The sequence below is a fragment of the Haemorhous mexicanus genome, chromosome 4 (genome assembly GCF_027477595.1).
Source record: "Haemorhous mexicanus isolate bHaeMex1 chromosome 4, bHaeMex1.pri, whole genome shotgun sequence".
Taxonomy (NCBI): Eukaryota; Metazoa; Chordata; class Aves; order Passeriformes; family Fringillidae; genus Haemorhous; species Haemorhous mexicanus.
Genome location: NC_082344.1, coordinates 50,523,124 through 50,549,050, shown reverse-complemented (window position 1 = coordinate 50,549,050; position 25,927 = coordinate 50,523,124). Strand labels below are relative to the sequence as shown.

At 42.6% G+C, this 25,927-nt stretch overlaps 1 protein-coding gene across 4 annotated transcripts in view; it reads right to left on the bottom strand.

Moving 5' to 3' along the window:
• The window catches only part of LNX1 (ligand of numb-protein X 1), an 80,197-nt gene that overhangs the window by 6,002 nt on the left and 48,268 nt on the right, over positions 1-25,927 (bottom strand). For 2 of the 4 annotated variants that reach the window (XM_059844837.1, XM_059844833.1), the window contains 6 exons: positions 21,017-21,172; positions 17,622-17,824; positions 15,676-16,047; positions 10,609-10,746; positions 4,796-4,973; positions 2,678-2,906 (listed from right to left, as the gene is read on the bottom strand). In XM_059844837.1, the coding sequence (XP_059700820.1) occupies positions 2,678-2,906; positions 4,796-4,973; positions 10,609-10,746; positions 15,676-16,047; positions 17,622-17,824; positions 21,017-21,172 (1,276 nt within the window). The remainder of the gene's footprint in view (positions 1-2,677; positions 2,907-4,795; positions 4,974-10,608; positions 10,747-15,675; positions 16,048-17,621; positions 17,825-21,016; positions 21,173-25,927) is intronic. The other 2 variants (XM_059844834.1, XM_059844835.1) reach the window with 2 other exon arrangements.

Genomic DNA, 25,927 nt, shown 5'->3' with positions numbered 1-25,927 from the left:
CTCAGTTTCCTGAGCCTGATCATCCCACTCTAAATTGTGAGGTCAAGCTGCCTCTGAGCAGCCCTCCTTGCTTGCTGTGAACAGATGCACACACTGCACTGCCAGGGCTTGTCTTGAGCCACATCTTTCCCTTCTCAAAAGAATTTAAATAATCTACTATCCAGCTTCCTCTTTTTTGAACCATGCCTGTTCCTGGCCTACCAGTTTTACTGCCTTTTCTCTTTGTTCAATTTGTCTTACATAGGATTGCCCCTTCCTGCCCATCTTCCCGAGTACTTTGCATGATCCTGTATAATAATGATTTTGACATTTCTACTTTTCTGTTAGCTGTACCAAACCTTCTTAGACTCACATATCTTGGAGCAGTCCTTCTAGTAAATTGTTTTAATTAAAGTAGGTGATTCTTCAACATTTTGCCCCATAACTGCACTTCAGGCACTTTTTTCAAGATGGACCTGTCAGACATCTATTTAGACAGAGTATAATTTTCTCTAAGAGCCTGGAAAATGTCATGAAACTGCTGACAGTATCTAGTGAGATGTGATCCTTGTCAAAAGCAAACTGAAAGCCAGAGAAAGGTTAAATGCTCAACCTGGAGCACAATGAGTTAACATGATACACGTCCTCGTGAGAGAACTTGAAGGACTTTCAGACATCTGATGTGGGCCCTGGAGAATCAGAACAATAAGTGAGTGAGCACAATTATGCTGGGGAAGACTGGAGGGTCTGCTAATACCTAGTGAGCAATCCCAAACCTGATCCTCTTGTGCCCCTACTCAGCCAATCAGTTGCCAATAAGAAAACAGAGCACCTTTGTTACTGTCACATCTAACGTGCACGGGTCCCTGTCCCAGGAGCTAGTCTGATGTTCACAGCAGTGTCCCCACTCAGCATACCAATGTCCCCATGTCTCTTTGAAGGAGAAGGGCCATGCTGTGCTCTGTGCATGGCCTCACAGCTGGGGATAGAGTTACAATGAGCTCTTGTCTTCAGCCTTGCTGACACTGGGGCTGATTTTCCTGCAGACAAAAAGAGCTGGAATGCCTTCACATATGCAGCCTTCAGAGGAGGAAGGCTAAAGTGAGCTCAGAAACTGTTTCTAAAACAGGAAAACCCATTTTATTGCCAAACTGGAAGTGGAACTGAGTGATGTGAACTCTGAGTGCCAGCCTGCAGTACTGTGGAGCTCTGTCCTTCATGTCTTCTACCATGCTAAGGTACTGGGAACTTCAGGCAGCTGTGAGTAGAAGATGATGACTAGGCAGCTCAGGATTTCTACCCAGCCCAGTGAAGGTGGCATAGGCAGGATGTGATTGTTTCAGTGCATCTAGCAATGGATGGTGATAGAAGGCAAGACTCAGCACTGCAGATTGCAGCATCTATAAGGCCTCTGGTCTGTTGCTGTCTCTTCACTGAGAGCATTACCCATGCTCTAGTACCTTCACCGTGGTGCTGGTCAAGCTCAGGAGAGCAGAAGTTGGCAGGAAAGAGGGTATCCTTGGGCCTGCCAGTCTTCAGACACTGAGTGAGGAAAATTTGCCATTGCCTGGCGTAGCAAGTTAAGGGGTATCCATTTATTGCATTTTCTTTCTATTGCATTTCTTTCACAGGTATAAAGATGTAGTCCTCCCCAGTGGAGGAGGAACATTTTGCCTGTGGGTTACAGACACACAGCCTTCCTTCTGGTCTTGCAATGCTTCAGCACATGTTATACAGTCATTAACATGAGACCAAGCCCTGAAAAACATCTGGCCCTCACAGCAGACCTTGCTGCAAGGTGAATGAGTTCAAAATGGCTCCAGCTAGAAAGAGGGAAACCTGTTATGCAAGAGTAGGAAATGAAGAGGAGCCCTGAAACTGTGCCTAGGGAAAAGCCCACCTGTTCTGCAGGCCATCTTTTCCTGCCCTCCTGTAAAAGAGAGACACTGAACTGCTGCCAGAATTAGGACTATAGTCAAGAGGAACTTATAAGATAAATTCTTCATTCCTTAAAACTGAGTGTTGGTTTCAAGTCTGTGATCCCAGCTTTGCATATTCACAGATTCTCAGCGTGTCCTCATTTCATTCTTTCTGGAATGTCATGGAAGCTGTAGGTATTACACCGTGCACACTGAGAGCTTAGCGACAGGCGATGTGGCTCTTATCATCCTTGCTGAAACGACAACACAGCTGCTTCCTGTGTGTGACAAATGGACTTCTTTCAGGCGGGGGTGGGGTTAAAAGAGGTGATTTGGAGATACTGGCCAACTGCACGAACTTTGCAACATCTGGGTAAAGTCAAACAATTCAGCTGGATTTGGCTAAGGAGAAGGGCTGTGCAGCCTGAGTGTTGCAGGAGGGGTATCTGCCTTCTGCAGGGTGGTTGAGCCTAAACTCCAGTTCAGCAAGCTCCTGTATCCCTGCAAGATTTTCCTTTCACTCCTTAAGTGCCAGATATGTTTACAAGATTGAAACAATTCAGTATCCTATCCTCCCTCACAAGGGGAACTGCATGTCTATTTTGCCATGTATACGTACCCATTTACAAAAGGGAAGTATTTAGAGTCGAGTCAGTGACAGAGCCTGGATTTAATTAAGATGTCAGTGCAATGAATCAAGCCAAAATAAAGTATTGCCAGAAAATACAAATCTTTCCTCCCACTCCCCCTCAGCAAGAGGTTGCAATCTGCAAGCTTACCGTGGCAGCCCCAGCCACATAACCCAGGACGGTGACCACTCGCTGCTCTCAGAGCTCGCCTGTGTGTCCTCAGGGGGTGGTAGGTGACCCTGCTCCTCCTGGGCTTCACATGCCCTCATCTCCAGGGCTTTGAGCACCACTGAGGAGTTGGTGTTCTTCAGCAGGGCGACGGCCTCACTCCGGCTGACTCCTGTCAGATCAATGCCGTTCACGTTCAGGAGGATGTCACCTGAGACCAATAAAGCGGATGATAAAAAACCCTGTAAGTGTTTCCAGGATCTCCTCCCCACCTCCACAAACAAGTGAGTCAAATCCATGGCCAAGAACCGGCTGCCTGACGAGGCTTTTTGTTATTCCTATTGTTTCATGGAGCATATGCTAGTAAACTTGCCACAGGCATGAGGGAAGATTCCTGCGCACAGAAACTTTGAGTGGCTGGACAGAGGATTTGTCCTGGTTTCTTTCCATGTCATCTCCTGCGTCTGGAGCTGAACAAACAGCTGGGGTCCTGCTGTACCAACAAACTTTGGTACTGGTGCCCAGTACTGGTCTGGGTCTCTGGAGTCCACTTCCAGCTAACAACATTTGTACTCAACCTAAGCTTGAAACCCAGCAGCTCAGTGATGTTTTTTCTCCCAGCTCTCCCTTAGCAGAGGACTGCCACTCCAACTGGCTCTTCCTAGTTTGCTTCATGCAATAACATGTTATTATTTTCACATTAATGCCTGTTTGAATGGCTGCAAGCCAAACCATTTTTCTGTATGCCTTATTTATAATATAGGCACAGCAGCCACAGAGAAAAATGCAAAGATGACCTCAATTACTACAGGAAAAACATTAAAGACATCACTAATGTCATGCAAGCGGCCTCAATGCCAAGTACTCTGCAACCCTTCATAGCAGGCTCCCATGCCAGGGCTTTCCTGGGTGCCCTCTGTGCTTGGCCTGGATGCTTCTCCAGGCAGAGATGTATCACTGGCAGTCCAGGCACTGCAAATGAGCATTAACCCCTTCTCGTTGTCTGTCCCCAATGAGAAGGACAATAGTCTAAGACCTGCTCTAAATCAGAGGCCTGTGGTGCTTATATAACCTCACATATTCATTTGTTTCTAATTTTATCAAATTAACTAGGCTGAGTTTTCCATGCTGCCTCATGATGAATATCTTTTGGAAAGTGTATTCCACTGAGAGGCAGTCATCTCCCAGCAGAAGGAAAGGGGAAATCTACTGTTTTGCTCCTGTTGTTGTGTTCTCACATGGGTTTCATTGAGTAGACACAAAGAGGAAGTTCCCATGTGTGCCAGTGCTGGGCACTGAGACCCAGGCTCCTGGGATCTGACTGGGTTGCAGCTATTCCTGCCCCATTTTTGGGTGTCTTCACTTCCCTCAAAGCCAGGATTTCCCTCCAGCTTCCAGGCAGTGACTGGACTGAAGGAGAATATAGGGGATGAAGGGTAGGTGAGCTGGGTCGTTGCTGGATGCAGGCTACTGAGGGATTTGGTTCTTTAAGATGTAACATCCTGAAACCTGAGAGTCTCATCTTTCCTCTGCTGCCTGGCTGTTCCCACGAAACCAGCTGATAAAACCTGGTCCTCATCTTGCCCTAAAAGCTTATTCACGCAGAAGGGGAGAAACTATTAGCTTTATCATTCTGTTACATCAGTAGCTAAATTGGTTTAGGAAGCCAATATTTCCAGACATGAGGCTGAGCCACAAGGCACTAATATGGCTTCATATATAATGGGAATTTTGATCCTATATATTTCATTCAAATTCATGAATGCAATGACAAATAAACAAAAAAAAAATTTAAAAACACATGAAGGTTGCACAATGAATGTGTCAGGAGTTAGGAGATGGTGTTTGTAAGCTAACTTGCCTGTGAAAAGCTATTATCTTCTTTTTCCTACCAGAATATTCCTATATCCCACTTCACAGAGATGATTATTGCTGCATATTGTGCCTTTTCTGGCAGCTGACTTGAGACTCTCTAATCCAACACATCCCAAGATCTATAGGATTGCTGAAGATGTCAGAGTGTGAAGCTCTTTCACGAACCTGCAGTTTTCAAAAGAAGCTCTTGATTTAAACCAGGCTTTCAAAATCCCCCCTTTTTACCTGTTTTTATCCTGCTGTCTCTGCTGATCACTCCTCCAGGTTCCACACTTATCACGTAGATAGGCAAATCCCATTCCCGGTTAGATGCTCCACCTGCCACAGTCATTCCCAGGGATTCCGTGTGATCTTTCCGGACAGCCACCACCTTCTCATGACAGGTGACAGTGTGAAGTGTGCTCTGTGATGGAGAAAATAGCAACAAGAAACACATTTTGTGGGCATGGTGACCTCCCTGACAGCTTTGGCATTTTCTATCAAAACAAATATTCATGGAAGTAACACCAAGACAGTTCCCAGCCACCTGGCCTGATGGCTGGCAGGACTGCCTCAGGGGCTTAAGCATCTGCAGCCAGAGCTACCACCAAGGTAACTGTGCTTTAATAGTTAAAGTCAGGCACTGCTCCCATGAAAACCAGAGCTGTTTTAGTGCTAAGGCTAATAGAATCGGTTCCTTGAAACGTAAATAAGGAATTTGATTTTAAAAGAAAAAAAAAGTTTTTGATAATAATATCACTAGTGGTTATCATATCTTTTACTATCAGCTTGTGCTTCTTATCTTGCTGCTTGCAGTCTGAGCATCATCTGTATAGTTAGTGAGAAGTAGTCCTCTTGGATTTGAGGAATGAAACTATTGGGGACATATTAGAAGAGACATATTTTATTTGGTCTTCCAGATATCTGTGTTTCTATGTAAGTTGTGGGTGGAAATACACTTGAAGAATAAGTGTTTCTGTTCAGGAAAAGAGAAGGACATTTACAGTGAAGAGCCAGCAGTTTCCAGGTGCTCTTAGTGCTTCTGCTTGAAGGGCCAATTCAGTACAGTCATCCTTATATTTCTGCATCTGAGCAGGAGAAGTTAAATGCACACAGCTGGTCATGCAATAACTAGTGCATGCGTGAGGGTGCAACAAACCCACAGGTGCCCTCGGGATGGAGAACCACTGCAGTGCAAGCCCAACAAAACCTCTGAACTGAATGTCATGTTTACCATGCACTCAGTTCTTACAAAAGGGTTAGAAAGGCAAATAAATCTGGATTTAAATGTTAATTGCTCTTCTCTCCTTAAGCATTTCATAAGCAGTGCTCCTGACATCAACTTCTGACAATCCCAGCCCCTCTTGCAGGAACAGCATTATCCACTCCAGGCTCATATATAATAGCATGCTTCTAAATACATTTCAAATGCATATTTAAAGACTCTTCTCATTCACAAATGTGACCTCACATTCGTAATATGCAAAAATAATCTATAAAACCCATTTAAAGCCACATTAATATCTTCTTGGTAATCTGACATCTCACAAAGACATTTCATGTTGATTCCTGGGCCAGCAGCATGGAAAGTGGAGCAGATGAATCCTCAATGTCTCCCTAAGTGACAATGAAGGGACAAAGGAAGATTGTGGCAAGAATTTTTTATGAGAGTAGGGCAGACTATGTCTTTGATTAGTGTTTTTTTTTTTTTAAAGGATTGTTTGGTGGAACTAACTCCATATCAAGATTTCTGTGATGCAATGTTAACAACAAAACATGGGACCTTCCAGAAGCTTAGCAAAGGATTTCTCTCTTCTTGAGCAGATGATCAGTAGCTGCCACAGAGCTCCAGAAACAAAAAGGCAAAGAGCTCAGTGGAAAGAAGAATTTTCTCAGTCTCTGAGAGAAAACCAAACAACTGTGTTTGGACATATTAGACGTGGTCCATGCAGAACATAGGTACTAGGTCAGAGTAATTTGGCCTAGGGTTTGCAAACAAACCTATGAATTTCTGAAGATTTTAAAACCTTTCAGAAAATGTTCACATCCTGATAAATTTTATGTTCTGATCCAGAAAATTTTAACTTTTCACCTTTGTCTTTGAGGTGTAAATATTTTAAACATGGTAGTTCTATCTTTATGAAAATTAAACTACTATGTTTCATCCATGTTTTGCAAAAATATCCCTTTTCCCTTGAAAACGAACAGCTTTCCATCAGGAAAAGGCTACTTTTTGAAACATGTGAGATAGGGGGCTACTAATTTTCCCAAAATTGTGATCTGAAATTTTGTAGCAAAACATGAAATTGGGATTCTATTTGTGGCTTCAAGAGAGAGAGCAGTCCTGTTACTTATGCAGCATACACTCTCTCTCAGACAACAAAATCATTAGAGCATTAGCCAGTTTATCACTATTTTTTGAGGAATCAGCACAGAGAGAAAAGTTTTCAAAGTACTGCTCAGGAACAAATTGTCCTGCTACATTTCAATGAAGAATTATAGAAGTACCAGTACTTGTATGCTGAACCACAAAGAACCAATTTTCTTTTGAAGCTACTCTTTCCCATGTCATTTTTTTATATGGCTGCAGACAGAAAGGGTTTGGGGTGACTTGACTGAGACGAAGGCAGTGATGAAAGGAAAGTAAAGCCTTTTTTAGTAAACACACGTAGAACTTGCTTGGAGGTATAATCAATAGCAAGTAAACCAGTTAAAAGGCAGTGTTTATCAGTGACTGCATTTCTGTGCATTCTCTTCTAAACAATTGTCCTTCTCTGTCATTTTGAAGCGACCTTGGAGGTCAGGAGAAGAAAAACATAACAGTTCATCTCCTCCTCTTTTTATTTTTTCCTCCTTTTCTGTATATTTACTGGAAAATAAATATTTACAGCAGATTATCACAACATCAAAGCCACGACACGTGTCTTGCAGGCAAAAAACATTGCTGTGTCTGTCTGGAAAATGTACTTCACCTGAAGGTTAACCTGCTCATATGGTCAGGAAACATTGCCTGCTCCAGCAACATTTTCTCTGCTCCGAGTACTAGACAATTAATTTGAAAGAAATAAGAAAACAGTTCCAATTAAAAACAAGTGCTATTTAATTAATGGCAAAGCTCCCAGTGACATCAAAGGAATTGAATCAGGCCTGTTTATGTGTTACAGCCTGGCTTCACAACCTCAGCTGCACAAGGAAGTGTTTGTGACATCTCTTCTCTGAATCCAGGCAGCAGCCAGAACAGTTTGGGCTGTGCTTCCCCAATCTCTGTACCGAGGAAAACAGATCCATGAGACCCTGGGCAGGACCAATCTCGTGGCACAGCATACACCTGGCATTGCTGCCGCCGGAGAAGGACAGGGTCACAAGAGATCATCCTCTTATCCAGAGCCTTGTGGGCAACACGGCTGGTTGCCACTGGCCTGAAAGAGAGGAACCTCTCCACGCTGTACTGATGGAGGCTGGCTGTCCTGAGGCCAAGAGCTTGGCCCAAAGTGGCTTCTGAGCCACTGCACGAGCCAGATGGCTGCTGGAAGCTAGAGTTTATTCTTGATGCTGGATACAGCCACAGTTTAGAGCAGATTTCAGCCCATGTATACATACATGCTCTACAGTGAAAGCAGTTTCACCCAAAGAGAGCATTCCTGACCATCTAATATCACTTTCCTCAGTAAGCTCAGGGGACAAAAAACGCCTTAAAATTAGCCAGAAATCAAGGCAGCTAGCAATCCTCCATTAATCCCATATACTAAAGCAATCCCACTGATAGCAGTAGGTAGCAGACTCACCAGACCACACACACACAGGAGACTCCCCTGACAGTGAGGCCCAACCAACAAGCATTACCTTGGTTTTTGGGCAGGAACATGTGCTGCATGGACATGCGCAGGACACTGTACAGGCCCTAGGCTTGCAAGCATTACTCCTGCAGTAATGCCTACTTAAAATAAATAACATTTTTTAAATCTTTCAGAGCCAGTTAAAAAATCTTGAATTGCAAATTACGTTCAGTTAAACCCTCAGCAAAATATCATGAAATATTTAAACTGGCACAGTCATGTCCTACAAAAGGGCAACTAACACTCCAGTAATGTTTGTATCAGACCAGAAGTCCACAGTGCTTGAAGCTCATTGTGTCTACTGGCTGTACTGATCTGCTGATCTACTGCCAGAGCATTTTCTCTGGTAGAAGCCCTCTACTACCTACACACAAAGCTAAAGTGAGGTAGGAACAGCTCAGGATTTTCTTTTTTTTGCCTGTGATCTTTCCTGGAAAGTGCCCAAATGGTGGCATTGGACAGAAGCCCACAGCAGTACACCCACTCATATGCTTATGCAGTACTCATCTCTTGTGGAAAACTGGAAATCCTCCTAAAAGGTGTGGCTTATGCAACAAGAGATGATTCATTAGTCTTTATAGCACTTGCTCATTAAAGGACTGTTCATTGTGCCTTCAATCTCACAGCTACCCAAAATATTGTGGGACTTACCAAGAACTCCCATCTAACATCTCTTGGTACAGGAAGAGAAAATGAGGATCTCAGGGCAGAGAGAGACAAACCGTGCTCCCAAATGATCCCATGTGGTATCAATTAATTACTCAGACCAACATGGTAGACTTAGCAGGTGCTTGGATCTTCCCTAGGAAGAGCACAGTACCAACAGAAACTAATTGCTGTCCTACACATATCTTCCTAAGGAAATCATTGCTTCAGTAGAAAGTCATGCCTTGTAGATGCATGATTAGTTGGGCACTACCTGCTACTCGGTAGTAGCCACTGAACACTGCCTGCTTTCTGTTTTAACTCCTGCTAATCTGGTCCAACCTAATAAGAGCTGTGATTGTGACTTTGTGGAAAAGGAAAACTAAAAATACATAAATATGTACTAGCATTTTAAACACATCAAAACGCTGAATAATGTAGTTTTAAAAGACCTGCAAAATAGGTATATTTTAACATTTGCAAAATCCAGAGCTAGACTTGTCTCCTGGCTGACAGCTGTGCACCAGATATTTGGTCCAGAGGTCCCTTTAAGGACACAACTGGCTATCCATCAAGCAGGATGAACTTAAGCCCTGTCTGCACACCTCCCTGATACACCCCTGGCACCGCTGGCCAGGGTCAAGCTCACATGGGTTTGCATAAGTGGTGACACTCAGGATGATTAATGTAAATTAGCCAGACACGTGGCTTCTAAATTTGTGAAATAAACTAATTCAGTTATTGCAAGGACATGCCTTGTTCTGTCTAAAGTGGAATGAATAACGCTGAGCAAGCTCAGAAAACATATTTTCAAAACTCTAACTGCATTGGTTCCTACTTAAAACCTCCTATGTTTGAAGATCAGCATTTCTGTGCCTTAGGCAAAGAGAATATTGTGAGTCTAGATGCACTAAACACCCACTCTGACCAGGTACACAGGGACAGCTGGAGCACAGTTTGGCAACCACAGCCTTTTCTGGGCGAGATGGCTGCTCTGTGCTGTGTCCCTGGGCTGGGTGCTGCACACCAGCAGCCCTTGCAGACCCCACACCATGCAAGTTCCAGGTGCTGCCAGAGCAGAACAAACACCCTTTGGGTCTAAAGCTGCACGGAAAGTCCTCGTACTCTCAGCAGCCACGGCATTTTATTAAAAGAGCAACAGCCTAATGATGACCATAATTTTCAAGTAGGTTATGGGAATCTTTCAGGCCAGTATGTCAAACCTTTTTGTCTGAAGACTATGCTACAGATGGAAAAACTTCGGATAAAATTGTCTTTTTGTTGGAGCGCATTGTCCTCTGCAGATTCCCACCGGTCAGATCTGTGGCCATGGCCAGGACACTGTGTGCACATCAGCAGCTGCCCCACCACTGCCCATTGCCTTCTCTTTCTCCCCCCACACCAGGCAGAACCAGTAGGTCAATAATGAGCAGCACAGCTTTTGTGTTTCCACTGCCGAGTAAGACATGCTTTTTCTGGTGACAGAAGCCAGAGAAAACACCCTTAGACATGAAACACTCGCTGCCCTCCCAGTCCCCTGTCCCACGGGTGGCAGAGACACCGCCCAAGGGCCCTCACCTTGCCGGCGTTGTTTCTCTCGGCGGGACAAGGCTGGGAGCCGCCGGCGCTGGAAGTCCAGCCGGTCTCCTGCAGGAGGTCGGGGGTCTGCTGCCTGCTCTGCCGCGACACCACGAAGTGAACCTGCTTCTCGCTGGCCTGCGGGGGGAGCACAGTGTGAATCCCACGGCCCCAGGGCAGCAAACCCCCGCACCTCAGCCCCAGAGTGACTGTGGAACGCAGGAACCACTTAGACATTGGCTGGATTTCCCATTAATGAGGTTGCTGTGACATAAAGCAGTAGCATCAGTTCAGGTCAATGAGATTCATAAAAGTTTACTGCCAGCTACTTAATATTTCTCTTGAAAATTTGGTGTTAACTCTAAAAAATCCTTTCTACCTGCCCCAAATTTGGCTGCAAGCAGTGATCCACCACAGTGCGTTCTGATCAGCTCTCATCAACACCTCTGTATGCCACTGCAAAGGAGCAATTTGCCTGCCATGGTAAAGAGACAGGCAGACTACCAGAGCTGCTGCTGCCCAATGGACGGGAAAGCTGAAAAAGCTCCAATTATCCCTGAAATCAGGGATGTGCCTAGGCCTTGCCCAGTGAAAGTGGGGAGTAAACAATGTAATTAAGTCCACCTGCATGCAAGGAGCACGACAAATGTAAGGAAGCGTAAAGAAAGGGAGAAAAGGTATTTTCTTTAGTGAAATAAAATTCTACTGCAGCAGAGTACAGAGAAAGAGGGTGAGCGTAAGCGAGCACACAGGGTAGTGAAGTTTAGGATGGGAAAGCAGGTCACAAACTCTCACTCTAAGAAGAGCAGCTTCAAGGCAAATAACCCAAGCTCAAAGAACTTCTAGGCCTTTTTTCATAATGCAGACAGAATACTTATGTGGCTGAGAGAGGCTGCAATGCTTCTACTGAGGTAATGTTTGTTTGTTGAAGGGGCTCTGTGTGTGTTTGCCTGATATTAGAGTTAATTCTGTGTACAGGTGGGTTTTTTCCTGTCTTACTGAATCAGCACGTTTTCCCTAGAAGCAAATGGCTTTATTTGCCCCTCATATGAGGCTCATATGAATCTGTTCAAGACAACAATGATGCAAAGATAAAGCTGAGAGGGGGTGGGGTTTACCCTGATAAATCATAGATGCCTGCCACAAACAAATATACTAAACTAAAATGAAGAACAGTGTAGCAATAACCTCAGTGCTATAGAAGCATACTCAGAAGATGTAAAAATTAATCCTCTAATCTTCTTCTCTCTAGGCTAAAGACCTTGCAATTTTGCCAGGAAGGAGGGACTCTTAATGACCAGTCTGCAGAGGCACCCCTGCCTGCTTGCTCTCAGGTTATACTGGAGGAACTGCTCAGTATCCAACGTGAAGCCCCCACAAACACATCTGGAGCCTGATGCCCCCGGGGCTGCAATGCTTGGTGGTACCACAGCCCCAGGGGCTGCAGACCTCCTGGCTCGCTTGCTAGCACTGCTCACTGGGGAGAAGCTCCAGGGAAAGCTGGCATTGAAAAAGCAGCTGAAAACCAAACCCAGATCCAGTTGCACTGTTGAAATCAAATCTCCCACAGACAATTAGCAGCAGCCAGAGGAAGCTTCTGGGAATTTTGTTTTTATAGCTTGGTTTGTCCTTTCTGGAGTTGAATTCAATAGCTGTAGCTGAGAGTTAAAAAAGGCTTTGGAAAAATGTAATTTTAGTTAAGAAAAAGCAACCTACCTCTCCTAAACCTCCAACTTCAAGCTTGAAATATATATGTTCAAGCAATGCTATTTTCACTGAAGCAAAAAATGTGCATGTCGTTGTTACTCTCCCAATATCTTGTGGGATGCTATTTTTTTTTACTAGAAACTCAGATCTTCACAGCTTAATAATATATAATTTAGTGCATGCAAACATATTTCAAAATAACTTTCTAGGCATTTTTAACAGATCTGGTTTTATGGAATATTAACTCATGGACTCTGGTGTCAACTGGTACCCAAAAGCAAAATTCTGTATGTTGGGAGAAAGGAAACCACCCCGGTCCCTAGTTTGTAATGTGACTGTTGAGGTGGAACTGAACAACATGAGATTAAACCTCCCAAGGGCATGTGGCTCTGTGAAAATCCAGTTTTCTCTAAAATGAACAGTTTCAACTTAACACAACTTCTTTGTGAAATTTATCTGCTGACACATGGTAAGCCTCAAAGCTGGTTATTTAGAGAAAGGTTGTAAAACATGATTAATTCTCATAGAACAACTAGCAAAAGTTCAACAAGAGTCTCTGTTGCAATGGCACATTTGTCTATGGGCCAGTCAAGCTGAGTAGTTTCTCAGAAGTCAGAGTGGTTTAGAAAGTTATCCAAACAACAAGAACAGCTTTTGTATTTACATACATATGAAAACCCATTAATGTTTCTACTGATCAGATTATTTATTGCTGATTCATTCTGATCTCTCCCTCCCTCTTACCAGTGGCTTTTCCCACAATTCTTTCTCTGTATTTTACGCTGAAGTGAAAATTAAAGAAAGGAGGTGAGCTTTGATGCCAAGTGCAAGTAAGAGCTGAAACACTCCACTAGAATTGAAATCTGTTACAGCCAAGGCATAACAAGCAGGAAATACAGCCTTCCAAGCAGGAAGACACAGACACAATGGCAGCTTCTGAGCATCTAGTGGGTAATTGCATCTTAGAAAGAGGCAGCAGGACTGCTCTTGGCAGAAGCTGCCTCATGTCTCACCGGGATGATGGAACACGGATATGCTCCACATCACAACCTGCTTGTCAGAGGCAGTTGTTGGGAAGAAGAGCTGCTCATCTGTTCCTAGCAGCTGTTCTGAACTATGGGGGAAAGGATGTTGGGAGGAGGGTGAACATCTGGGCTCAGTAAAGTCTGACTCAGCCCATGTAGCTTGGCTTGATGTGCTCACATGGGCACCCCATATCTGTTACCTTGCACCTTTTCTTGTCACTCTCATGGAAAACAGATGTGGAATGTCTCATTATTTGGATTCAAAGTGCCACTTCTGACGCAAGGCCATGGCTTAAGATGATGTGACAAACAGGAGGCAGCAAATTCCCAAGTGTTATGATGTGTGCACATTTCTAATTAACACTTACACATTTTCTTCATTTCAGTTCTTGTGACAGAGCTCAGAGCTTAGAAACAGCCAGACACTTAATCTACTGATTAGCAGCTGCTTCACATATGCTGTTGTATAGTTTCTATAGGCCTCAACTGTCTCAATTATTCGTTATTTAAAATTCAAAAATAATCAGATTACACAGAAATCTGACAGTCTTCCTGCTGTGCTTGGTTTAACAAGCCACTGCACCTTTAGTGAATGTTCTGCTTTTAGAGAAATTGATGGTGCATTTGCAGCTTTCACCACCACAAATTAGAAGACCTCAATGCACTGCAAGTGGCATGCTGAGCTCTCAACAGGCAGGAAGGATGCTGTTGTGAAATCAGGGGACACAGTGAAATAGCCCTTCGTGTAAGAAGCAAATGCAAAACACCTGTGGCTTCAGTATAAAGGTTTTTCTCTGGCATAACATGGAAACAGGAAAGGCAAATGATAACTGATGAAAAATGTAACAAAAAAGACACAGGTTCCAGGAATTTTGCATTAGATAAATGTGATTCATAGAGCTCACATCAATGCAACGTAATCCTGGCTGTTTGGAAACCTGAGTTTCCCCTTCCATGGGCTTGTTTAAATTCTCAAAGATTGGTGTGCATTTCAAGCATTATTAAAATTAACATCCACTCTTTGGAGACCAATAAGGGCTTTTGTTGCACTTTTAAACACTTGTATGTGAATACTCTTGTTAGAAATTTTTTCCGTTTCATCTCGTGTGTTTTTGTTTATGAAGCACTGATTCCTTGTTTTGTAGCCATAAAGAACTATTCCAAGAATAATAGTTTTTTAGAGAATTTTTCATTCCAGACTTGTTGCCCTCAGAGAATTTAAACCTTCCCCCTTCTCCCTTCTGTTCCCAGTTACTGAGCTACATAAGGTAATCCAGAATGATGCTGGACCAGAATTTCAACAACTGGCATTATGTAAGGGGATGACATTTTCTTCACCTATGCTATAAACTTCACAATAAAAGTTGGCTACAACCAACTGTGAATCTATGCTAACACAGAAATCCTTTCCACAAAATGCATGGATTTGGCTGCTTGTTTCAGTCTGACTGATATTACCCTGATTATACCCGTCACAAAGAAGAAGAAGCTGGCCTGATTTGACATCTTGTTACTGAAGCCCGTGAGTTTCTTCAATATGTGAACATTCTACATACCTCCAAATGAAATTCAAAATTGCACAAGTATCATAACCGCAATAAATATGAGATAAAAGCAACAAAAGATTCTTGGCTTTGCTTTTTATGTTGAAGTTTTCTAAAAACATAGTCTGTAAACAAAAAACCCAGATTGGTTCTGGAGGGAAAATTAGGCAGAAGCTGACCAATTTTGCATCTGAGAAAGGCATGGGTTTTTTTCATCTGACAGTTCTGTGTTAGCGCCCATTTAGTATTCTATGTGAGTCTAAACAGAGATTAATAACTACAGATCCATTTTTCCAAAACATCTGGATTTCCATATGCTGGATTTAGGTAAGAAATATCTACAAGGTCTGGACTACCTTATAGTGGTAGTCCACTGCCTTAGGCTGCTGTGGTTTGCTGCAGGGCTGAACCAGAGTGCCCTGTGACTCCTGAGCTGGAGGAGTCAGGATTCTGCTGGAACCAGTGCTGCCAGGGTGCAGGCTGGCATGCCTTCTGGCAGCTGGCAGCACTTTGGTGATGATCAGAGTATACAGATGTTTGCACTGATCTATATTTTCCAAAACCTGATGGTAGCAGGTGCCTCTGTGGGAGTCCACGCTCATGTTCACACTCATCCCCACAGTAAAACCAAGGAGCTTTCACAGGAGTAAATTCCCCTCCAGTCTTGACTCCTTCCCTCTTCCAAATACACAGACTCAGTGTTTGGCCCCTGCTTTGCAATGGATGGCGAAAAAACCACTGCTTGGTTTTTGCACGGTTCACACCCCGCGGTTAGAGTGGGGAAGACAAACCTGTATCAGCTGGGCAGCGCTCTCGGGGCTGCCGTAGCGGTGGTCGTGCCCGTTGATGGCCAGCACGCGGTCGTTCTCCTGCAGCTGCCCATCGCGGGCCGCCATGCCGCCTTCCAGCAAGTTGAAAATGAACACCCCCGGCTCGTCGGCCTTGCGGACCAGCTTTATCCCCAGCTGCTCATCCGGACTGCTCTTGTTTAGCACTACATGGAAGCTGTCATCCCTATTGCAGAGAGCATCCAGGGAAAGCCCGCTGTTTCGGCATCGGTACCTCTGCTCTCGGAGCACCGTCAGTCGCAGCACATGGCAGGGCTGCTTCAGGATTGACAGGGCATAGTTGTGAGGCACATTTTTGATGTCCATGCCGTTTACCTGGAATAGAGAAGTGTGAATCGGCAGCAGAAAGACGGTCTATTCTGAGCTGGCGCTGAGGAGGGCGGATCTAGACACACAGATGTCTTCATATGAAGTGACATGTGCTATTTCAAACTGTGTCACACACAAGGCCAAGTTTGCCGTGCAGAACAATCTTCCCCGCAAGGAAAGGATGCGCTGCACAGACAGTTTCTGTCGTTTTTCTTCCCCTCTCTCCCCGATTGTCTCCAGACATAGATGTTAGTTTTCATCTTTCTTATTGCTCTTTCCCAAGCCTCAATATCCTTTCATATATCTTAGTTTTATTCCACAGGCTTCTGATTTCAAATTGCCTTGCCAGCCTTTCCTTTCACTCCCACTGTTTTCCTGCTGTTTCTTTTCTTCTTTATCTTCCAGCTGTTCTAGGTACAGTAAAAAGTTTTTTCTTCACTAATGAATCTCTAACTACGAAGAAGGAAAGAGCCTCAAGTAGAAGTTTAAATGCCTTGGATATTTACTAACAATTATGCTGATTTACCACACTAGAGAACCAGACTTTCCTTTTTTTCCTCAGTGTTTTTCAGGTAAGATTTAATTCAGATGAGAATAAAACTGTGTAACTACCACTTTTTAAATTTGGCTGAGGAAAAGAAAGAGGAAAAAAGAGTTTCCAGTCAATCTCATCATGTTCATATGTGTAAGAGTGACTAGGCATTGCACTTTATATTGCTAAATGAAAACCAGTTGCGAGATTGTATTTCATCACTGGCTAGAAAACCTGAATCAGACAAGATATTTCCATGTAGCTTTACATTGCACAGGTTGAACCATTTAAATATTAAGAAACATCTCCAAAATATAAGAGAAATATTCCCCAGCATGGACAAAAGCATTTGGCGGGTGTTTGCTTTTGCAGATTTCCTATGTGGGAACAGCTGGGCTGTTCTGCTGCAGTCTGGTGGGGAGGACTGCACCCAGAGAGACACAGCTCAACTACCTTTAAGTTGCTACCTCGGGTACCACAAACAGCATGAGCTGCACCAGTATGGGGCTGAAATTCACAGGAATCCTTGGTAAATCCTGGGCGGTCAGCCATGGCTGGGAAGAGCTAGGCTGGGCCCATCCGTGCTACAGTCACTGCTCCATTGTGCAGTTTGGATGTGCCCTGCAGGAGCAGCTTTGTCTTAGTGGTGCCATTAACTCTGCTGCTCTGTGCTGGCACCAGGACAAAAAGGCTCCCTGAAACACATAGCTGGGTGGTGCATGCTATGCAGCTGCTGCTGGGAACCACCATCCAGAAGCATTTTTATTCACTGCTAGAGTGAGTGTGCCCACACTGTGATCCTGGGAAATCCCTTTGGCCAAGCCTGTCTGACATAAAGCAGAAAGCGTGGTACAATCTTGGCATGCCTCAAGTGTCCTCAGCTACCACAGTGGTCAGCAAAATCTAGGAAAGCATAGTGCCTTACAGGCGGTGCTCTGAACTTTAGAACGGCTTTCTGCATGCAACATTGCAAATCTCATCATGATCGACTTCCACCACCTCATCCTTCATCAGGATGTTTTTATCTCGTACCTCCACAATACTGTACCTTTAGTATCATGTCTCCAGGCAGCAATCTTCCATCTCTGGCAATCACCCCATCTCGATAAATATGCTGTATAATAATGTGAACCAAAGGGGTCTCACTGCCTCCCACGATCCTGATGGCCAGGCTTTCATGGGGATCCGTACGGCTGATCTTAATGCAGGTAACCTCCCCATCTGGAATCAGGTGGTACAACCTGGGGAAACCTGGAAATGCATGTTGTGAGGTATTTATTTGACAACACAGCTTTGCTTTGTTGAAACATGCAGTGCACAACCTGCACCTCAAGTACCTGCCAGTTAGTCAAGCTAGGTTTTATGCATGTATCTGATTCATACCAAGTGGGAAGAAAAGGATAGGTAAGCTTGCTGAATGGACTTGAAGGGAACTTTCTACAATTAATGTGTTCAAACTCCCTTTTCCCCCTACAAAATACAGCCTTAAACCTTTGATTAAATGTAGTTACAGTTATACACATCAATATTTTAAGAGAATCAAATACATTTTTGGTCACCAGAGACACCTCAGAACCAGGCCACAGTTTCTTGCTGGCCCTAGAACAGATGAGCATGGGCACCTCAACAAATATCCATCCCTGCTGTGCTGGGTTGCAAACCCTATCTCACTGGTAGCATCCCAGGCTGCCCTGTTTTCTCCATTTTTGGTGTCACAGCACAGGACAGGGCTCTTGTCTTGTGACATCCAAGGAAGCCTTTTATTTATCTTTAGCTACCAGAAAGGCAACAAATCAAAGGTTTGGACAAACCAAAGCACACAGTAGTTTCCCTACCAGACCACTCTGTTTTCATCACTGCTTAACTCTAGGAAGTAGGAATGAGTGTCTCTTACTGTGATGTGTCTGTTAAAACCACAGTATGCTCAAAGTACCTGGAGGAAAAGATCTCTGCTGGCTCTGGCAATCTGGCTGTGGGGAGGAGGGACTAATGGTGGGCAGGGGTCCTTTTTGTATTTAAAATGCACTGGATTAGGGTATCGTCTTCCAAACCCTACTTTTCAACTGGCATGTCTGATTTCACAGCATGTCACTAATACTTTCTTTTCTTCTAGGTCAATTCAAAATTTTAATCCATATTCAGCAGCGAGTAAAGTTGAAGTAAAAGCAGCAGTGCATTTTCCAGCCCAGGCATAGCAGCCTTCAATTGTTTTGAATTCCCCAAAGCTGAGAGAAAGCATTTAAACTTTTTGCATGTGAATCCAATCCAGTGGTTATATGACAAACCTGTAAGTCAAAAAATTAACTGCTAATATTTTTTTTCAATAACCTATTTTAGAAATGAAAGTACAGTGAGTGTTAATGAATAGTAGTTAAGTGAAAAATGAAATTTTATAGACCAGAATCTGAGATAGAATTAATATTTGCTACTACAGAATTAGCAGGCAACAAACCAGCAAGGCACCAAAACCTTTTGAGAGAGCACAAGGGGAAAAAAAGAACAGGAAAAAAATACTGAGAAACACCATATTGCATCCCTTACCACTTCTTTGATCATATGCTCTTCAGGGTGGGAAGCTGTCCTCCTCCACGTCTGTAAAAAGCACCTACCAGCAGCACAGACTTCGACTTTGCGGTTTTACAAAGACTTGACAGGCAATAAAAGTCTGTCTAGATAACTACACAGCTTTCACCAACCTAGCATTCAACCATTTATTCTTGTAATAGCAGTTTCTGTGCCAATACAGGTTTACTTCAGTTTTGCGGTCAACTTTAATGTTTCAGGAATGGAAGGTGCTTCATTTCCCCCTTGCTCTTCTATTTTCTAAATGCTATTTGCTCAGCTTGCAATTTGCTCAGTTCTCTCTAGCCTGAAGGGTGGATTCACATGGTCTAAATCCAGGCCTCAAATGCACAGTTTGGTGATCTACTTGCTCTGACTTCCTTTGTAGTGCACAGGCACCCAAAGAGAGTGATTGCCGTGCTAAATCACCCCTGGAGGTGCCAAATCTCCGCTGCTATTTAAGAAAAGAGGCAATTAACTCTGGCGTCTCAGTGGGGTGCTTAAAGTCAGACAATACAAATACTCCTCAAAAATCACCAATGGCCTGATCCCTGCATCAGAATAAGCCTGCACATTTCACACTCTCAGTATGGCTATAAGGGTAGTTATGTGTAAAAATACAGATGAAAATCCAGACACCTAGATCTTCCCTGCATGCAAATAAAGTAATATACATGAATATATTGAAGATACCAAAACAGCTCTATAATAGACCTATTGTGATGACTCAGTTCACATCCTAACAAAATACGCTTTTTGACACTGATGTTCATTTTTCCATAGCTCACTCTAAAAACCCTTCTAAAGAATTATCATTCGGATTTCTTGTCCATGGAGACTTGTGGACTGAACAAGCTATTGACACTCTGGTGTTATTTCAACCTAATTATCCCAGAGCAAAATCAGGGCAATATGGCAGTGAACAAATCTCTATACTTGTACAGGATTTACCTATATATGTATAAACATAAATGGGTTTCTTTGCATTTTGAACAATGCCTTATCTGGTTTGTTAAGTCTTGCACTGTTACTTGGCTGACTTTCAATAAAGCTTTATGCAGATTTTTTTTAGAGGAATTTCTAATGTCTCATTTCCTTCTGAAATGTGCAGTCTACAGCGACCCAAATCTTTCCAAGATGTTTTTCTTTTGCCAGTCTGCAAGTCTCTAATGCCACCTTCTCATAGTTAGCAGGTTGTACTGCCTCACTTCCTGTCTTCTTTTGATTTGTGTTCTTTATCAAATATACATAATAAACAGAAATATTTTATCCTCAGAGCTAAGCAACCAAAATAATTCCTCTATGATCCATTAATTTCTGCTCTTACTTGAAGACTTGCCTCTTCTTTTCATCCCAGACATCTACATGGAGACTTGGATTCCCAACAACCTAGACTGTTGTAAGTAAAAGGCCAATGCCTATTTTGATAAACTAACAGTAAGTGTGGCAATCTAAATATATAAAGTACACAAATACACTTTTTTAAAATAAGAAAATTCATAATTGCTTCTTCACCAAAAAGTCTGCATACATTGTGTGCAGTTTGATGAAAACTTACCATGCATATTTCATGATGATGCCATGTCTAGAAAGCAGTGTCTTCAAATTGAATTTTTACTGTATAGACCATACCCAAAAAGGTGGGCCCTGGTTCAGCACATGGCTGCATACAATGACTGGGGCCTCAGGAGCCCAGTTGAAGGAACTCCAACTGAGTTGAGGGCTTGTACCTTTCACACATATATACATTCTGTTGTGAGGCTGGACTATCAATTTTCACAGACTCCATTTTTCCAGCCCTTACACTCTTATTTAAAATTCTCCATTTTTTTTTCTTTGGTCAGGTTTTCCAGAGCAGGAAAACCCAGGAGTATTGCATACCTTTCTTTACCATTTTATATTTCCAGTCCTTAAATATCGAAGAGCTGCTGAATCTAGAAAGAAGGAAACTTTCTGTCTTGTTTTTGGTGATTCTTCCAGGTTTTCCCACAGAATGTTGTGGTTTTGTCTCAGGGGGTTGTATGGAGCATTCTGAATCTGTTAACATAACAAAATGTCACCTGCATTCAGAAAGATTGTGTGGGCTCTTTTCTCAAGCAGTATTCTCTTAATATTAGTGTGCAACGTTATCACTTATTATGTATTTTCACACATAACTTTGTGGTAAACAACACAAAGGAGAGACCAGCTTTGCACAGTAAACTCCATTTATCTGGCACGATGTGGGACACTGAGCATTCGTTAGTATGGTGGCCATGACAGAATTACAAAATTTTAAGTATGCTTACTATTTTCCCCACAGTTTATAATATTTAATGGTAGTGTTCCTTCAGTGCTCAGGTTTCTGCTGACTTCTGTGCACATCATGCTCCTTCCAACAGTGCTGCCACAAGGATAGCTTCTGCCTTCATTCCCAGGGCTCACTGTGACAATGTGCAATGTTTGCTGTGACTCTTGAGTCCAGATTAATCAAAGGTCACTGTAAACAAAACTCGTATCTGTGGTTGCAAGTCCTCATTTAGATCAGGCAGCCTGACTAATGTGCCAGCTCACCCCCACAAATAGGACCATCTGCAGCAGCACACATTCATCCTTCCCAGCATCTGGACACCAGAATTTAAATTAAGCTTGTATAACCTAGTCTTGGAAAATTAATGTGTCTGTAAGTATCACATGCCCTTGTGCTGGTGGGGAACTTTATTCTGCAAATTTTCCTTCTCAATAGATTTTCATTTATCATGCCATTCTCCCAAAGGTTTGCCATCATTTTGATTTAATGCCTTCCATTAATTCTCAGTGATGCTTCTCCAGTGAAGGGGCAGGTAGAAGGTGATGCCAGTTCTAATCTCTCTTCTCGCTTCTGTGCATTCCTCTTACCAAAGGAGCCCCAAAAGAACTAAAATGAAACTTGCTGAGCTGACTGTGTATCTAAAGAGTTGTGATTCTCATATACAGCAGGCAAATTCCTCGGTCTGCAGTAGAGGAAGTGCTACAGAGACAATCTCTTTCTTTGGGAAATCGCCTGGCTCATCGTTCCAGAGCAGAGTACTTTGAACCAGTTCTGACACAGCTGCTTTGGGAAATCAGAAAGGCAACTGAATCAAACCTGAGACAAATAGGAACAGTGTAGGATTTCTGTGAGGTGCAGCCTTCCTGAAACAGAAGTTGAGCTGCACTGTCTTGTCCTGGGGCTGGATAAACCACTTTTTTTTCTGCATACAGAGAGCCTTAATGCCATGAAATGGTGTATACCATCTGTGTTTCACTTACCTTCTTTTTCTTCATGTACTTTTCCAAACACTGAAGTATTTATATTATCTATCTATCTATCTATCTATCTATCTATCTATCTATCTATCTTATATATATATGTGTATATATATATATATATATATATATCAAAAATATAACAGGGTTCACACTGCACAGTACAAGAGGGAAGCCTGTTCTGTGGTTCTGCCAGTGCCTGCTGGGGCTGCCTTGGTCTTGACTGCTGCAAAGCAATGCCAGACGGTAGAACTGCATCCAGTATGAGACTGAATTTGACTCTGAAAAACATTTGCCATCCTCAAGCAGTCCTAAATTAAATTTCTTTTACAATGGCTTAACTGCAAAATGAAATCAATGAACGTTTTTGGAAGTCAAAAACACAGCTCTTTTACTCTAAAACTGTAAGGAAGTTTTTTAAATTGTACCTGCAAATTCTTTGCTCCTAAAACATTCTTTGCTCCTCCTGGTTCACAGCTTGGATTTTTAGATCAGTTTGAGTAAAGAGTATATATATCTATAGTCCTTTTTGGAATGGAATTTAAGGTGTGAAGCCAAACTAAGAGCACAGTGATACAAATAAGCATAGCAAAGCTGGAGCATGCTTTGTTTGGAGATATTTTATCATTTAAGTAGATTGTCAAGGTCATTTACACTAGTAGATCTAGTCAGAAGATATTACATCTTAAATGCATCAGTGCCTTAAGCATGTCCCTGTCACCTTCCCTCACATCTCAGAATGAAACTCTTTCTTTTAAACTTTCTAAACTTCTACTTCAGACCTGGAAAGCTATTTACAGCTGTAAATGCTGTTAATGAAATTGCCCTCAGATAAATATCACAAGCTTGGGTGCTGCAGACAAATATTTCATTGCATGGGATTTTACAAATAACAAAGTATTTAAACCAAGAAAATCTTAACAGCTCCTTCCCCCTAAATATTTTCTCTTTAGTGTTTGTACTTTTCATTCACCTCTAATATTTTCTTTGGTTTGGACATTTAACAACTCTCTACTGAAAATGCCACAAAAAGAGAGAAACAAAGAAAGCCTGAATCATTTAAATCCAAAATGAGCACATATAACATTGTTTAAACAAATCAAACCACCGGATATAAACATAAATCATGAAGTAATCTCTGCAGTTCAGGATGGCTACCAGCTCCAGGAATAAGGTAGCATTAGACTGTAACTATTTCTCTGCTGTAATTATAATAGAAACACATTTGATATTATACACCATATTTTGCAATGTCCTGGGTGTCAGTTTTTTCCAAAACCAGTATTAGATTCAGTTTCAAGGTAAGAAGAATTTGAATGTTTTTTCTCCCTCATCTGAAACCATTATTTTGTCTTGTACCCTCACAGTCATATTGCAACTGAGCACTGGCTCAACAAACATAGCAGCTTCAGATTAAATTTACCTACACACCCTTAATGAAGGGTTGCTGAAGGCTAATACATGGCTTCTTGCTATGGTGTTCATTCTCAGAGCTCCTTTGACCAAAATACTGGCAAAACAGATTAAACAGAGACATGTGAATTAGGATGGGGGTATTCTGAAAACTGGAGTCAGATGAATTATACACTGAGCTTTGCCAGATGATCTTACCTCTCCTTTATCAAGAAGAGGTTACCAGCAAGATAAGGGGCTTATATCACTCTGTGAGGCTGGCATAGTCTCAGCTTTACTCTGCTCATGCACTGACTAAACCTGGTGAGGAAAGTGGTCACCAGAGAGTTGGTGAAGCGCTGCCCGATCTCCTGGGCCACTGAGTCATGGCTCAGCTCTTTTCTCAGATGGTCCCAGACACAAACCTGTGAAACTTTGGGCAAGTCAACAGCACCTTTCCCACTGGGTGTGGGGACCTCTGAAGTGAGGAACCACCTCATTCACCCCCACAGGGGCACCTCCATTCCCAGGAGAGTGGCGTGGCAATGGTGAGGCAGATACGCAGGGCTCCCTCTTCTTCAATATGTGGGACTTTCAGTGAGCACAGGGCAGAGCATACAGCAGCTATCCCTAAAGACTGAGCAACAGCTCTGATCAGAAGCCTAGCTGCAGACTGCTTAGAGCAGCTGAGGTTTAAAAAAATAAGTAAAAGAAGAAAACATACAGAACTGGAGAAGAAAACCAGCCCCCAGCTGGCAGGATGATGATAACTGCTACAGAAAGAAGTACATTCATTTCCTCCTCCAAGAAGAAACAGAGAAAGCCTTTGAGATGCCATTTCACAAAGCACCTGTTGCAAAGGACTGAATTGCAATCTTTGTTCAAGTTGTATTTGTATTTCTTCAAGTTACTCGCTTGCATTTTTTAAAGATCAATTTCCAGAACTGTGCAATCAAAAGGCATTCTTTGCAAATGTAATTAATAAAGTAATTTAGGTACACAGCTTCTGTGATCTCATACTTAAGAGTAACTGCTTATTAAGTAATTATATGCCTACCTGGTTTTTCCAGTGCAGCAGAATACATTTGGAAGTTTACAGGCGTGCTGGGTGCAGAGGAATGAAACCACAAGCAGAGCCAAGGAGAGACTGACAATCCTGACACTGTCAGTGTGGCCCTGGAGTGATTGCCTTTATACATCCCTTACAGAGACAACAATGCTTTTCATTTGCTGGGAATGTAAAGGCCAGTGACATCTCCACACTTTTCTGCTGACTTCTGCTAACATCTGTACTGCACTGGGCTACTGGATAGGTGCTGTTGACATCCAGATTATTTGCACACCCTGGACATGAAGCCAAGATTTCAGTGGAACTATTACTAATGTCAGCTACATGCCTAGGTGGAAAATGGTCTGTATATTATCCTGAAGGGATGTCTTTTGAAAAATAGGAACTTGAGGCACGGAGAATTTCACTCATTCTAAAAAAAGGCAAGCTTTTGCTCACATGAATTGAAGAATTGCTATGGAACAAGAAATCTATCTGCCTGCTCAAGCAGATATATAAACAACTTCTAAAATTTTACTTGGGAAAAAAAGAATACTATTTTTAATAATAATAAGTATTTTTAATTATTTTAAAATTTAGTAAAATTATTCATGATATTTCCAGGTCAAGGAGTATATTCCCATCCCTTTTATGGAGAAGGGTCACGATTTTGAACTACTAGGTTTTATTTTGGCTCTAACAGCAAGTATGGGAAGTAGGAGACTAAGTACCACAGTAACATAGTGAAACTCTCCTGAAAGAATGAGCAAATAAAACAGAAGAATATTGAACATGGTTCTCCAATTCACCACTATTCACAATGGCATAACAATGATGCCTGAAAGTGGCATTTGGCAGCCTTTTGTGCTTATTTTGTGTGTGTTTCAATGAGAACTTGAACACAGAGCAAAAGGAAGTTGGGAATTTTGTATTCTTAAAGCCTGCATTCTGAACATCTGATCTGGGAAGAGTCATGAGGTGCTGAGGCATCAAGCAAAGGAATAATAAGGTGAGTGAAGACCTTGATTAAGACACTGATCCCCACTCTATCATCACTTCCTCTTGATGCATGGATGCCATGGTTG